Genomic DNA, 15,767 nt, shown 5'->3' on the forward strand with positions numbered 1-15,767 from the left:
TCCATTGTTAAACCTGAATTCTCCTTTTTTTACCTCAATCAATGGCTCCTCTGGCTTTAAAGAACCAGAATCATTGCCAGCACATGGCTTGTCTGACTTTGGCCTGTCAGATTCATCGCCTGAAGGTGGCTTGTCTGACTTTGACATGTCAGATTCATCGCCGACCATTTTCTTCTTTTTCTTTTCCTCTTTCGTCCTCAGATTTGTATCCGATGAATTCGTCTTGCTTGACTTTGCAATCGAAGGAATCGATTCATCAGAACTCTTATTTTTACCAACAGATGAACCCGAGGACAATATCTTCTCAATATACTCTCTCGCCTTCTTCCTCTTTTTCCTCAGTCTGTCTTTCTGCCCCTGTGAAAGTTTAACTTTCTTTTCTTGAATTGTCTGTTCTTGAACTTTAGGTTTTAGAACCTTCTGTTCATGGAGCTTGACTTTGACTGGAATCTTTGCCAATTTCTGAGACTTAGCCCTCAATCTGTCATTCGATCTCCTTGGGCAATCTCTGGCAATGTGACCTCTAATTTGACAGTTAAAGCATCTTCTCGTCTCAAAATTCCTTCTCTGGCAGTTACAGCAATGTGTCCTTGATAACCGCATTGGTAACACACTCTGTTATCGTACCATGTACCACCCTCACACCAAACGCTCAGATCATAACATTGTCTGGCTTGGTGATATTCCTTCCTCATGTTTGCTGGATTTGGCTTTTGAGCACTGTGGTCCGACCTGCACCACTTATTACCAACAATTTTTGAGTTATCATTTTTTACTTTTTGTAATTTTTGATTTTGATTGGATGATCGATCTGATGAGCTGTTATTCTCTTTTTGAACATTTTTCAAATTTTTACCCTTTTGTTTTTGTTCCACTTTCTTCTTCAAAGGTTTTTTCTTAGAGCATTCTCTCTTTTCAGTCGATTGTAAAACAGTTTTCTGAAATTTTTCTTTTAATTTCGATTTTTCAATTTTTTTATTTACATCATCAGATTTCTCATCACAATCTTCAACTTTGACATTGTCAAAGTTTGCGACATCGTCACTTATTGGAACAAAATTTATCGGTTTTGGACAGGGAAAATTCAAACTGTCTGATGCAGTCACAAAACCTATCAATTTCTTCTCAAGTTCATCAATCTTGTTTCTTGAATTCTTAGCTTCATTTTCAAGCTGAGATATTCTTTCAAGATGAGACTTGATTGATTTTTTATTCTCATTCTTCATGTTTTCAAGAACAGATTTTTCTTTTTCCAAATCTTTTATCTGTTCTTGAAATTTCGTTTCATTTGCTTTCAAGTTTTTGTTCTCAAGTTTTATCCAGAAATCTTCATTTTCTGAGGATTTCTTGTTGCTTTCAACGTCTTTTTCTAACTCTTTGATTTTCTTTCGAGCACATTCACCTTCTTTTTCAAGTTTAATAATTTTTTGAAGATGGGAATTTATCATTTTTTGCTTTTCAATGTTGTTTTGACTAAAAACATTTCTTCCGTCTTCAAGAATTTTTATTTGATTTTGAAATTCTTTTTCAATTCTTGATTTTTCAATTTCAAAACTTTTAATCTTTTCTTCCAAAACTTTTGCCTTTTCTTTTTCACTTTTGTTTTCAGATTTCAAACTGTTCAAACCGTCCAATAGTTTGTCATTTTCAGCTTTTAGTTTCTCACAATTTCCCTGCAAAACTAGAATCTGTTTTTCATCAGTTTGCTTCTCATTGTTCAACTTCTTGACTTCCGATGTCAAACTTTCCGCATCCTTCAATAGTTTGCCATTGTCAGCCTCAAGTTTATCACATTTAAAGCACACTGATTCAACATTTGAAATTTCATTCTTCACAGATTCTTCAACCTTTGGAACTTGTTCTTTTTCTATCTTATATGTACCTACACCAAAGATTGTAACAAAATCAATAGGATTTTCATTATCATCAATATAACAACCTCTTTTCATATCATATATCAAATTTCTTTTTGTTGCCCAACAAACATTGATTCTTTTGTTTATTTCATTTATCACATCTAAATTCAAATCTTCCCGATTCATTTTTATCTTTTCCAACACATCTCCTTTCTTTTGATAATTTTCATAATCGTGATTTTTAAGTTTTCTAATGAATTTATTCAGAGATAATTTTGAAAAACTACAATCTTCTCTCAAATTTTTCAAGCAATCATCCCATTCAGCTGATAATCCATTAGCAAACTTTGATATCATATCAGCTTCTGTTATTACTATTTGATTTTCCTTCAAATAATCAATCAAACGATCAAAACGTTTCTCCAAATCATCCAATTTTTCATCTTTCTTACTCAGAAAACATTCGAAACGTTTACTCCAAACCCCTTTGGGCAATTTCTGATAAGAACTACTAAGATATCCTCGATACCAATCATTTAACCTTTTAAGATCATTGTTTTCTTGTTCATCAAATATCATTTCCATTTTTCTAAACAATCCCGACAAATCTTGGTTGTTCACTAAAGCAAAACAAGTAATTGTCCAAATAAGCGAAACCAATTATTGTCCAAATAAGCGAAACTAGCCAAGTTCAAATGAGCGAAACGATTTATGTCCGAACAAGCGAAATCTTTGGAGCGGAACTATTTATGTTCACACAAGCGGATCTTAGATTTAGTGCACTTATGAGCGAACCCGATGTTCAAATAAGCGAATTTTATGTGATCTTTGAAGCGGAACCTTCTGAAAAGTGTATCTATAAGCGGAACTACTCGAGCGAAACTCCAAAATTGACCCTTGAAGCGAAACCTTACAAGCGAAACCCCTGGATTTTGTTGACACAGAAACGAAACTATATGGTCAAATAAGCGATACTTTCAGGTGTACGAATAAGCGAAACCAAGTCCGAAGCTGATTTGATCCATTTTTAGTCCGTATTTTGATCCAAAACTTTCCAGGGTTTGTCAATGTCTACTAACACACAATCTGTGAAATTTTGATCCAATTTTAACCAGTAAAACTTCCTGAACTGATAAAAGAAGGTGTAGGATCGTTAGACGACCTGACGAGTCGATCAGAAGAGTGCTCAGACTGAATCAGAGGCGGAATTCATTGATTCAGTCTTTATTTAGCTTGATTTCACTAATTTGTCTCTGTTTATTGCTCTTTATAACAAGTTACAAGCTCTGGAGACGATTCGGCAGGGCTTCGCCGTTACACAACACAACTGCTACAGCTACATAGTTCCGCTTGAATGACCCTATATATAGGCAAGTAGGTTTCGCTTATACGTACATGTACGTATAAGCGGAACTACATCATTACCTTATAAGCGGAACCATCCCAATGACACACAAGCAAAACTACCCTATGACACATAAGCGGAACCATGTCTAAAACATTATTTCTCGATTTCCGTGCATGATACAATCAGCCCTAACCTAAGACTCAAACTAAGATGTAGTCGACAGACAACTGCACCAACAAAACTGGCAAATATAAAACCACAGGGATGATTTTGGCAATTTACTCAAACTCTTTTAAATCTCATTTATTTAACTAATTTTGTTACATATATAAAAAAATATACATGCAATTTTTATATGAAAAAATAATAGCTTTGTCACATACTTTTTATAAATTTTCATCCAACCACTAACTAAAGCCGAAGAATGTTTATAAACGAAGACAGAAATTAATTTCTAATTTTTTATATAGACCAGTTTTATAACTTAAAATCTACTTAAATCTCTAAATTTTATAAAACTAAAATGCTAGTGACCTTATTGAAAAAGGTCAAATAAAAAAATTTATCATATGTACCAAGTTTGTAATTCATCTTCTACTCTTTTAAATTCGCTCATAAGGAAAAACAGAAGCCAGTCTCCCCCCCCCCCCTATCAAACAACGTATCGTTACCAAACCTTAAAATTTCACCCACCAAATTGTAATTATAATGCTCTGAACCAAAAGTTTATTTACTCAAGCCACTCATAATAAATATTAGTTAGTTACCCTCATAATCTTAATTAAATAAATATTTTATTTTTACCAACATATTTCCTAGGTGCTCAACACATTTAAAAAATATGTAACGTTTTACAATTTTTTTCTATCTCTACAACTGATAAATACTAAAAGCCATCGATTGTTATGTGTTGCACACCAATGTCGTTTTCTCTTTATAAAACTGATTTATATAAAGAAACTGTAAATTAATTTCTGTCTTAATTTATAAAATTTAAAACATCCTTCACCTTAACAGAAAAAATAAACTGAGTTAGTGATTTGGATGAAAATTTATAAAAATTATGTGACAAAACTATTAATTTTTTTTCTAAAAACTCAATGTATATTCCTTTTTATTATATATGTAACAAAAATAATTAAATAAAAGAAATTAAAAATGGTTTGAGTAAATTGCCAAAATCGTCCCTGTGGCTTTATATTTGTCAGTTTCATCCAGATATCCTCAACTTAACAGAAAAAATAAACTAAGTTAGTGGTTCGGATGAAAATGGCAAAAAGTTACAAACGTTGGGGGCAATTTGGAACAAAAGTGTCATTTTGGACGAAAATGACAAACGTGCCCAAACCTCAGGGACGACTTTGGCAATTAACTCTAACTATTAATTTGTCATACTTCAATGGATATAGATGATATCGTAGACCACTTACATTCTTGCAGCCTTCCTCAACCTTTGGGTAGCTTGTGGATGATACTGTTTTTGGTATTCTAATCACATTTGGATACTATCTCTTCTCACCGCTGTTTCAAGCTACGTGGAAAAAAAATGAATACATGTATTTGTATAATTTTGCCACCACCCAAATAACTATTAATTTGTCATACTTCAATGGATATAGATGATATCGTAGACCACTTACATTCTTGCAGCCTTCCTCAACCTTTGGGTAGCTTGTGGATGATACCGTTTTTGGTATTCTAATCACATTTGGATACTAATTTCTTCAACACTTACAAAAATCCTCTATAAAAACTTATTTCAACACACCAATGTTACTACACAAATATTTTCTTCAAGAACATCACTCTAGAGAGCTTTGTTGGCTCCATATACATGGCTAAAAACACTCAAGACTTGTATTATCTCCCTCTACAAGAAACAATTGTTCATAACAACAAGACGGCCCGAGCCATAGAGCTTGTGAATCTTTCTCTTCTTGTCTCTGTGCTTGTTTATCGAGTCGTTTATTTCAATGACCAAGAACAATACCTCCCATGGTTGCTAGCGTTTCTGTGTGAGTCATGGTTTACTTTCAACTGGATTGTTGCCGTGTGTATTAAATGGAATCAATGCACCACGAAAACATACCCTGACCGACTCTTGAAGAGGTAAATTTAACTCCAAAACTTTGACATCTCAACTGTCATCATGTTGTTGATTCCTTGTGATGACTTTGATAATCATGCGTTTCAGGGTAAGCGAATCAAAGTTTCCAGCTGTGGATATTTTTGTCACCACTGCTGATCCCGTCCTTGAGCCGTCTATCATAACAATGAACACCGTGTTATCTTTGTTAGCGGTAGATTATCCAGCCAACAAGTTAGCTCTTTATCTGTCCGATGATGGTTGCTCGCCTCTTACATTTTATTCGCTTGTTGAGACAACTAAATTTGCAAAACTTTGGGTCCCTTTTTGCAAAAAGTATAACGTTCAAGTTAGAGCTCCGTTTCGATACTTTAATACTAAGGCCACGCCTTTGAAAAATGATTTGTTGGAGTTCCAACAAGAATGGAAAAAGATAAAGGTACTAATTTCGAATGTTATATTACTTCAATCTTCAAATATGTTCTTAAAACCTATCTCGAGATTTTAGAGTGGTGTCTTTCTTCGATTTGTATGGTTGACAGGTTTAGGTTTTGGATCGGCGGGTTGAAATATTAATCCAAACGTCACACACACACATATATATATATGTGTGTGTGTGTCAAAAGCACACTTAAGTCGGTTACACTAAACCAATATAACTCATTTATTTAAACAAATCAAAGTCATTAGTCGTAAATGGATAGATAGATTGTAAATTGGTCGCACTCAAATTGTAGTAGTGCCATAAAAAAAGTTGTAATTAATGAGTTTAAGGGCGATAAATTAGGTGTAATTCATATTATTCTATTTTAAATGGGTCAACATGTAATAGAACAGTGAAAAATGTCATGCCAAACCTGACTTGTTCAATTAAATAGGTTAAATATGTCACCCGTGTGACTATTTTTCTTTTCAACCACTCTATTAATATCTTCTTATAAAAAAAATATATAAATTGGCTTACAAAGATATTGTAGAGAGAATGTCAATTTCGCTAGGTTCACAACCTCTTTTGTTTGCATCTGAATTCAGAAAGAGTATGGAGATCTTTACAAGAAGATTGACCATGCAGCTCAGAGACCGTTCCCATGTGATGATGATTCGGATTTTGGTGTTTTCTGTGGTGTCCACCGCTCGGACCACCCAACCATCATTAAGGTACTACGTCCAACCATTCCCATTTGCTGTTAAAACACACACACACACACAAAGTCTGGTAACATCGTAAGGTATCAAATATTTGGTATTGAAACTTTCCACTGATACGACTCAACTAATATATGCAAAGCAGTACGTTGTATGTTGTAACCACCGTTTGTTATACCCCATTTGTCACATCATTTCACGAAGGGTTGCAACGATTCAACAGAAGTGGTGTGATGGTTCGACCACTATATAAAGAAAAATATTCCGACGAAAATGCCAACACTTTTCCAACCACTACTCAAAATTTCCTACGCATTTCCTACGAACGAAAATGGCGACACTTTTCCCACGAGATTCCGACGAACAAGAAAGGGTTTTAGTCTTGTGACAAAAAAAACAACAAATTGGTATGCGTAGGAAAAGTGGGAAATTTCTGACGGATTTCCAACAGAATTCGTTTTTAGTCGGATATTTGTAGGAATCGGTATGCGTAAGAAAGTGTGGGAAATTTATGACGGAATTCCAACGGAATTCGTTTTCATTTTAACCATTAGTAGAAAATGCGTACGAATCTGATTTATCATAAAAAGAATATTCATAATCAATAAAACTAATGATATTAAAATATAAAGTTTTATTATTTATAAAAATAATGTATGTTATTTTTAAATTGATTTATTACTATTCGTAGGAAGCGAGTCGGAAATTCCAACAAATTACTGACGGAGTACTTAAAAAATATTTGTAATGCATACATATATTATTTTTAATTAATCCGGATCTTTATGTTTAACAATATCGGTTTTGTGATTTAAACGGGCTCAGAATTTATGTTATTTGTTTCGGATTTTTATGCTTAACAATGGTGATTTTTTATTATAAATTGTGCTCCGTATTTATGTTATTTGTTTTTGCTGAATTTAAGTTTCGAATCATATTTATCATTGTGCTTTTTTCAATAGGAAAAAAAAACAGGTATTTTCTATTTATTTTTATTTTTTTTGTTTATTTTTCTACATGTATCTGTACGAAATGTGTAGGAGAAAGATTAAACAGGTTCGTCACATTCCGTTGGAATTGTGTAGGAAAAAAAGATGATTTCATAGGAAATGCATAGGAAAAACGAATAAAAAATTAATTTCGTGAGAATTGCATAGGAAGAAAGAATACATTCTGTTGGAATTGTGTAGGAAAAAAATTCATTTCGTTATGGAATTGTGTAGAAAGAAAAAAATAATTTCGTAGGAACTATGTAAGAAATTAAAATATATAAAAATTATAACATAAAAATAATTATAATTGATTTAAACACAAAATTAAAAAAAATTATGTGGGAATACAATGGAAAGTTAATAAAATTAATTCCGTCAGAAATGAGTAGGAACATTCCAATGAAACATTTGTGTGGGAAATGAGTAAGAAAATCTGTACTAAATGCGTCAGAAAAGGTTACCCACGAGTAAAATTCCTACAACCCGTTTTCGTGGGAAATCCGTGGGTAACTGCTCCGACAGAAATTGAGGTAGGAACAGTAGCAGTCTTCTAGTAGCGAACACATGAAGATTAACAATTCAATTTTTACAAAAAAAAAAATAATAATTAACGTCACGTTCTTGCAAAATACTATCTGTCTTATCTGATTATTGATTTCGTATACTTTAATCTGAAAGTGAACTCTTACACGATTTAGAAGGTTATCCAGTACTGATTGAAATAGGAAATTTACATTTGTTATTGGCAACCTAGGATTTATGTTCCATTTGGTAATTATTCTAGGTTGTATCGGAGAACAAAGAAGGTAGTCCAACCGATCTACCCCATGTAATATACATCTCAAGAGAGAAGAGCCCCAAACACCAGCATCATTACAAAGCTGGAGCTATGAATGTTTTGGTTAGTTGGCTTTTGTTTAAAAAAGAGCATTCAATATTAATGTGTGTGGCGTTTTTTAACTTTTTTCTAAACAATAACCAGGCTAGGGTCTCTGGAGTAATGACAAATGCACCTCTGATGCTGAATGTAGATTGTGATATGTATGCGAATAATCCACAAGTTTTTCTTCATGCAATGTGTATGGTGTTTGGCTTCAAGGATGAAGATAATTGTGCGTTTTTTCAGTTTCCTCAAGCTTTTTATGATGGATTGAAGGATGATCCGTTTGGGAATCAACTCGCTGATTCTTTCGTGAGTATATTACTATATTTGTTTTGATTTTGTGTTCTTGGAAATTTCCTGTATTAACTTTAACCTTTTTGGCATGTTATATCAGTATCTTATAAATGGAATATCATCAATTCAAGGGACCGTCTACGCAGGATCAAATTGTTTTCACAGACGAAAGGTTATTTACGGTTCATCTCCAAACGATTCAACAAAATCTGGTATTTTTATTAACGTTTTGTATTGTATTAAAACCTGTTTTTCTCTTCATAGTCATTTTTGTAGTGTATCTCTGGCCCTTGATCTAACTCTTCACATTTTCTTTTGTTAAACAGATAACATCAGTAATGAAGATCTACATAAAATCTTTGGAAAATCAACTGAATTAAAAGAGACAGCTGCTCAGATATTATCAGAAACAAATGCGAATATAGAAAACCGAAGCTGCCCCTCTAATTTCATTGAGGCTGCAACCCATGTTGCAAGTTGTAGCTATGAGTATGGCACCTATTGGGGTACACAGGTAATTAAGATGGAATTATTTCATAATTGCGGAGACCATATAGCACGTGTACATCGTGCATGACATATATAGTAGGCGAGAGACGGTTTTGTGGTTACATAGAAATATCTATACGTGTTTATAAGGTTCTTGTCGTTCTCTACTAACGACCCTCTATATATATTCTCGAAATTTGCAAGGTTTTCAAAACACCCGTAACATATTAAAGATGATTGAGCATAGTAAAATCTAATACAATATCATTTAATAGATTTTGAAATATTTTCTCAGATTGGTGGGCTTTATGGATCCGCAACGGAAGATGTTCTAACGGGACTCAATATCCATGGTAGAGGATGGAGATCCGCTATTACCTCAACTGACCCACTTGCGTTTCTTGGTTGTTCGGCTACAACATATCCATCTTCATTAACACAACAAAAAAGATGGTTCACGGGCCTTTTTGAAATCTTATTCACCGATAAAAACCCGTTACTTCTTACTATAAAAGGAAACATTTGGTTTCGACAAGCCCTTGCTTATTTTTATTGTTGTTTGTGGGCAGTTCGTTCAGTTCCTGAGCTGTGTTATGCATCTCTTCCCGCATATTGTATCATCAAGGACTCACATTTCTTGCCCAAAGTCAACGAACGGGCTATTCTCATCTTCATGGGCATTTTTGTCATTTACAATCTTTATGCTTATTGGGAGTGTAAACGTATAGGTATATCGCTTCGTATGTGGTGGAATTTACAAAGAATGGAGAGAGTGAATACTATGACTGGGAGGTTATTTGCATTTGTAAGTGTGATGTTAAAGCTCATCGGTTTATCAAACACGGTTTTTGAAGTAACACAAAAGGAACACGTGTCGAATGATGATGATAATGATAATGTAAGTGTTGGTAGGTTTACTTATGACAACTCACCCATGATCATGCCAGGTGTCGTCATTTTGCTGATCAACATAATGGCATTGGTCAACGGTATGTTAAGATTGTATAAGGTTGACTATAGTGAAAACTGGATGGGGGTATCAAAATTGGGGTTAGGAGAGATGTTTTGTAGCGTTTGGGTGTTACTATGCTTTTGGGAATACTTGAAAGGGTTGTTTCGGAATGGGAAATATGGGATTCCCTCGTCCACGATTTGGAAATCGGGAGCTTTAGCTTTGTTGTTTGTGCAGATATGTAGAAGATAATCTCAATGGTTTTAGATTATTTTATATGTGATTTATGTCTAGTGTATAATTTGAGTACAACAATATTGTTCAAGAACCGATTTTAGACCAAATTGTAACCTTGTTACTATAGTAGAAAGATTTTAGAAATGTATTTGAAAGCTTGGATGAGATTGTCTTATAAGATGATTTTTACAAAATATCTCTCTTTAATTTTTATAATTGTTAAATACGAAAAGGTCTTGTTATAATCTTTTAAAAGGGTAAATTACAAAAATCGTCATTTATGTTGACATTAGATTGCAAAGTGTGTCTTTTGTCTTCAAAAAGTACAAAAAAAACATACTCGGTTAGTTTTCATGGTTAAACCTGACCAAGTGGACCTCATGCGAGGGTATTTTGATCATTTTACCCTAAACACTAAAGTAAATAATCAAAAACCCCCTCCCTCCCTCTCTCTCAAAAATCACTCTCTTTCTCTCAACTCTCGTTCTCTTTCTCTACAAAATCTCTCTCTCTCTCTCTCCCTATACAATTTGGGGCAACCACCCATAGAACCACCGCATATGTTACGATACAAATTGGTAATTAAGCTTAATGAGCGAGAAAGATTAAAGAAGACGAAGAAGAAGAAGAACACAGAGGAAGAAGGAGTTTTCTCAATCAATTCGCTAACCATTATGTTCAAAGATACGTGTATATGTACATTTGGATTATTCACTAGAACCCCTATACTAATCATCATTTACAAGTAGCCCCCTCTACTTATTTGACACGTCCCTACATAAAGTTCTTGACCTTAAGAACTACAAAACGATCACCACTAGCCAGCCATGTATCCATATGGGAACCATTTCTCTCGCAGACCAGAAAGGAAAAGAATAAATTTTGCAAATGTTCATGGTTGTTCTTTGAAGCTTTTGCAATCTTCATGGTGTACTGTACTCATATCAACAACTCCTAACCAATTTAATCATTCTTAAACCCAGGTTCCTTTTAGTAATACCCACCGGCACTATGAAATCTAAAAACATCAGCCCATGTAAAACTGAGTACATGATGTTAGTAGCAACCAAGGCCACATTTTCTACTGATGAACTATTGAACTTCGCCTAATTGCTCATTTGACCACTTTTAGGCAGTGACACATGCTACAACCAAGACAATATCTAACCCCAAGTACAATATAACCATGACAGGCCTTTTATTGAGTAAAAACTTGGGCATCAGCTAGCTCGTATGACAAAACCCATAAAAAATGGCAGCATTTAAGATCTAGCGAGAACAAACCAAAACATATCAGCAAGAAGAATGTTACCAAAGTGCATCGTCAAAGAACATGATGAGTAATCTCAGTTTAGCCTTCCATTTGTGCCACGTATACCTCTTTGCCTTTCTTTTTGAACAACACCCACCCATGATATTAAGGAAAATCCATGATTGGAAATTATTTATGGCTAAATTCAATACAACCACTACTTCAAATTTTGCAATTTGCCCCGATCTTCATTCTACTTTCCTGAACAATTCATAAAACTTATCCTTCTTGATCCAATCAACCCATAAAACTTGAATGTTCTTGTAACGCTCCACTTTTCCGCACTTTCTTATTTTAACAAGTCATGTTGTACTTTCCATATTTAGACACTTGTACCCTCTTTGTAATCTACTTTCGTTCCGTTTGTAATTCGAGACTATTGATCATAATGAAAACGAAGCTAATTTGTGTATTCATATTAGAGTTATGTGCAACTGTTAATCAATTCCTTGTTTGAACAAAATATTAGTCAAGGATTCTTGATTCTATATTTATCGACACTTGATACTCGTTAAACTAGTTAAAACTCTTAAAATAATGAAATTCGGAAGCTTCGTGAAACGAATAATCGTTTAAAGATTTTATCTAAATTTAAACTCGTTCATAAATATCGTTATTTATCTAATCCTATTTTATTTAATTAATTAAAATATCTATTTAAAAAGTTTTATTAATTAACTAGTTAGTTTTGTTAGATGCCTGATCACCGCAACCAGCTTAACAACTTGCTCAGATGCCTTAACAACTTGCTCAGATGCCTGATCACTGCAACCAGCTTGTTTTCAGCTCCATTTTAGCGCGATTTTTTGGTTCTTTTTTAGTTTTAAACTCACCTATAACATTAATTATCCAACCACCAACTAACCAAACTCTTCCCTATAAATACCACACATAATCCAAGCTTCTTACACTTTTCTTATCACTCTAAACACTCTCAAATCATCCTATAATCAGCTGCAAATCTCAAGTTCGAGTGGAAGCATCAACCTTCACAAAAGTGAGCATAACTCACTCATTTCTTATCTGATTCACTCGATTCTTTTTCCTACTTCTTTGTATTGACCTTAGCTACGTTTCCAGAGGTTTTTCATGGAAAACCAAGCCTTGGAATGTCGCCAAAAAGACTCCAAAGTGGACTGTTTGTTTCTGATTTAGTCTAAACTTGTTAAATCTTAGTTGAACTTGAGTCTAACTCATCTCAACCCTATGTCTTAATGCTTATAACCTCATCAATGGTTTGTCACACCCCAACCGATGGCGGAATCATCGGGGCGCGGCACTAGGCGAATCAGATTGCTCAAGAGAATCCATAACAACTATATTGCGATAATATTTATTACATTTGTCATCCCATACTAACAAACAATACAATCACGTAAGTCATCACAGATTTCTTGTCCTCTCGAACAATTCAAATCCGACAACCTAGATTTTAGATGAGTTTCTAGACTTCCTAGCTTGATTTGATGTATACTTCGGCTAAACCTGCAACATACGTTAAAACTTTGTCAATACAAAAGTATTGGCGAGTATACAGGTTTGATATGTGATAGTGTGATAGATTGAAAGTGCTGCGAATTTCCACATGCATAAACGTAATACACAACATATACACTCACAAAACTGATACTACCAGCTAAGTCCTCGATGCTCGACTCTTGATGGCATAACTAGACCCCGTCGGGCGAAATAGTACTATACTAGTCTTGGTGGGACGTCACGAGTATAAGTCCTAGCATACATGTACTAGCATCACGTATATCTATGCAAACAGTTATTCGCAAGTGATAAATAGTCCAATTAAATCATTCGTTTGATAAGTTTGGTTTTTATGGAACGTATGTTACACCCAAAATTCGATAAAAGGGGTCAAGTATACTCACAGCGCGTATTCGGTTAGATTTGCGGAATCGGTGCCGGAGAATGTCCTGATTTCAGACAATTTATGTGAGTGATAGATTACTATGCGTTCAACGGTATCGATTTGCGTGAAATCGGGTAAAATTGGGTTAAAATCGGGTAAAATGATGAAATTGGGCTGGCCCAGTCGAACAGGCCACTCGATCGAGTGGGCCTGGTCGGTCGGATGGGCTTGGTTGGTCGGATGGCGTGATCGATCGGACCAGCTGTTCGATCGGACCAGCTGTTCGATCGGACCAGCTGTTCGATCGGACCAGCTGTTCGATCGGACCAGCTGTTCGATCGGACCAGCTGTTCGATCGGACCAGCTGTTCGATCGGACCAGCTGTTCGATCGGACCAGCTGTTCGATCGGACCAGCTGTTCGATCGACCAGCTGTTCGATCGACCAGCTGTTCGATCGACTAGCTGTTCGATTGGCCATCCTGTTCGGCTGTTTTCGATGATTTTTCGAGCGTTTTTCAGCGTTTTGGGTTAGGACGTTATGATGAGGTGTTAAGCAACTGAAATCCCGTCAATTCCGACCTGTTTTAACGGCCGGGAATCACCCCGTTCGTCGGAACTGGTCGGTTTTTCCGTGTCTAACTCGAAATCGATCATTTTATCACTAGATCTGATGTAAAAACCTTGATTTTACTTAGGAAATGCCCTGGATCTGAGTTGTTCTTGATGATATAAGGTCAACACTTGAAGTTCATAAGAACTTTGTGATGAAATCTATCCGAACAACCCAAATCCGTGGCCTTTTGATTAGAAAAACATTGATTTGGTTGAGATTCATGAAGAATCGTACGTAAATCATCCGAATCTGAGTTGTTCTTCATGGGATGACATCACCTTTGAAGAACTTTGTGGTGACATCACCTTAGAACACCCCAAATCCGTTGATTTCACGGTTAAAAATCGAGATTCGAAAGATAGAAAGATGAAGGATTGCATTTGGATCAAGAAAGTACAAGATTCGGGTTGAAAACTTACAAGATTCGGAAGAAATCGAGAGATTTGAGGGCTGGAACGTCTTGTTCGGTTAGGAGCAGCAACACAAGTGTTTGGGAGTGAATGGAGGGGTATTTATAGGCAAGGAAGGAGAAAGGAAGGCAAAACTGCAGTTGGTTCGGCTGGCCCGTTCGATCGGCTGGCCCAGTCGATCGGCTGGCCTAGTCGATCGGTTGGCCCAGTCGATCGGCTGGCCTAGTCGATCGGTTGGCCCAGTCGATCGGCTGGCCTAGTCGATCGGTTGGCCCAGTCGATCGGCTGGCCTAGTCGATCGGTTGGCCCAGTCGATCGGCTGGCCCAGTCGATCGGACTGGCCTATCTGATTGGGCCGGTCTGACCAATTGGACTAGTCTGATCGAATTGATCCGTTCGGAAGCCTTTTGATCCCGTTTTTGGTGCGATTTCGACGGTTTGAGCCATATTTTCATATATTTATATAATTATTAAATTATTTATTATTATTAATCACAAAAGGGCCGTATATACGTATTTATGTATCCAATTCTCAGTGCGGTGATCGAGTTACGCGTGCCTTCGAGTGCGTTCTACGATGTGATGTGCCACAATGATTATCGGGGCACCACTTACTCATATTGCCATCATCGTCATGACGGTTAGAGTCATAGTACTCACCCGATAACCCTCGTTAGCGTTGATTACTCACATTTTGACACCTCACGCTCATCGAGAAGGGTAGTTTAGGCCCATATTCGACATCATCGTGAGTGTTATGCAAAATAGGTTTGTAATAGCGATAGAATATGCGTAATTATTCGATTATACTTCGATTTAGCGATATAATTGATATAGTTACATTATGATCCGAATCTCCGGTGCTAGGCGTAACGAGTGTATCGAGTAGTAACAACGCACGAAGGTGCGGGTTGTTACAGTATCCCCTCCTTTAGGAAATTTCGTCCCGAAATTAATCCAATAGTAGGGTCGTAAGGGTTGATGCGATTGATGGAAGGGATTAATAGCGTCTAGATAACGAGCGATCGATTACGATTTGGCGAGTGAAAATAGAGAGAGCATACGATTTGATTACTTAGAAGTGATAACACATACAAAAAGCAATTTTATAGCGTTTTAAACTTACCAATACTCGATTAATTTCCGAAGTTAATTAAGAAGAATCTCCTCATGGCGCGGTGTCGACCGTTTTGATGTCCACACCAGCGCTATGTGGAGGGTTTTGTTATTTGATAACAGGTTTTGAGTTTTTACATTTTAAAAGAATCAGGTAGCAAAATAAGT

At 35.7% G+C, this 15,767-nt stretch overlaps 1 protein-coding gene across 1 annotated transcript; it reads left to right on the forward strand.

The window, feature by feature from the left end:
* Positions 1 to 4,793: 4,793 nt before the first annotated feature.
* Positions 4,794 to 10,448, forward strand: LOC110918766 (cellulose synthase-like protein H1). Its single transcript, XM_022163052.2, has 8 exons — positions 4,794 to 5,313; positions 5,399 to 5,729; positions 6,323 to 6,448; positions 8,213 to 8,329; positions 8,411 to 8,620; positions 8,706 to 8,817; positions 8,932 to 9,119; positions 9,390 to 10,448. The coding sequence occupies exons 1-8, from the start codon at positions 5,039 to 5,041 to the stop codon at positions 10,296 to 10,298; spliced, it is 2,268 nt and encodes a 755-aa protein (XP_022018744.1). The 5' UTR covers positions 4,794 to 5,038; the 3' UTR covers positions 10,299 to 10,448.
* Positions 10,449 to 15,767: the final 5,319 nt, after the last annotated feature.

Source organism: Helianthus annuus, chromosome 16 (assembly GCF_002127325.2).
Source record: "Helianthus annuus cultivar XRQ/B chromosome 16, HanXRQr2.0-SUNRISE, whole genome shotgun sequence".
NCBI classification, from domain to species: Eukaryota; Viridiplantae; Streptophyta; class Magnoliopsida; order Asterales; family Asteraceae; genus Helianthus; species Helianthus annuus.

Excerpts from the sequence above, each read along its gene's own strand:
- LOC110918766 (XM_022163052.2), top strand. The coding sequence starts at position 5,039 with ATGGCTAAAAACACTCAAGACTTGTATTATCTCCCTCTACAAGAAACA. Across the intron at positions 8,621-8,705 it reads ATCAACTCGCTGATTCTTTC|TATCTTATAAATGGAATATC; the intron begins GTGAGTATATTA and ends ATGTTATATCAG. Across the intron at positions 9,120-9,389 it reads GCACCTATTGGGGTACACAG|ATTGGTGGGCTTTATGGATC; the intron begins GTAATTAAGATG and ends ATATTTTCTCAG.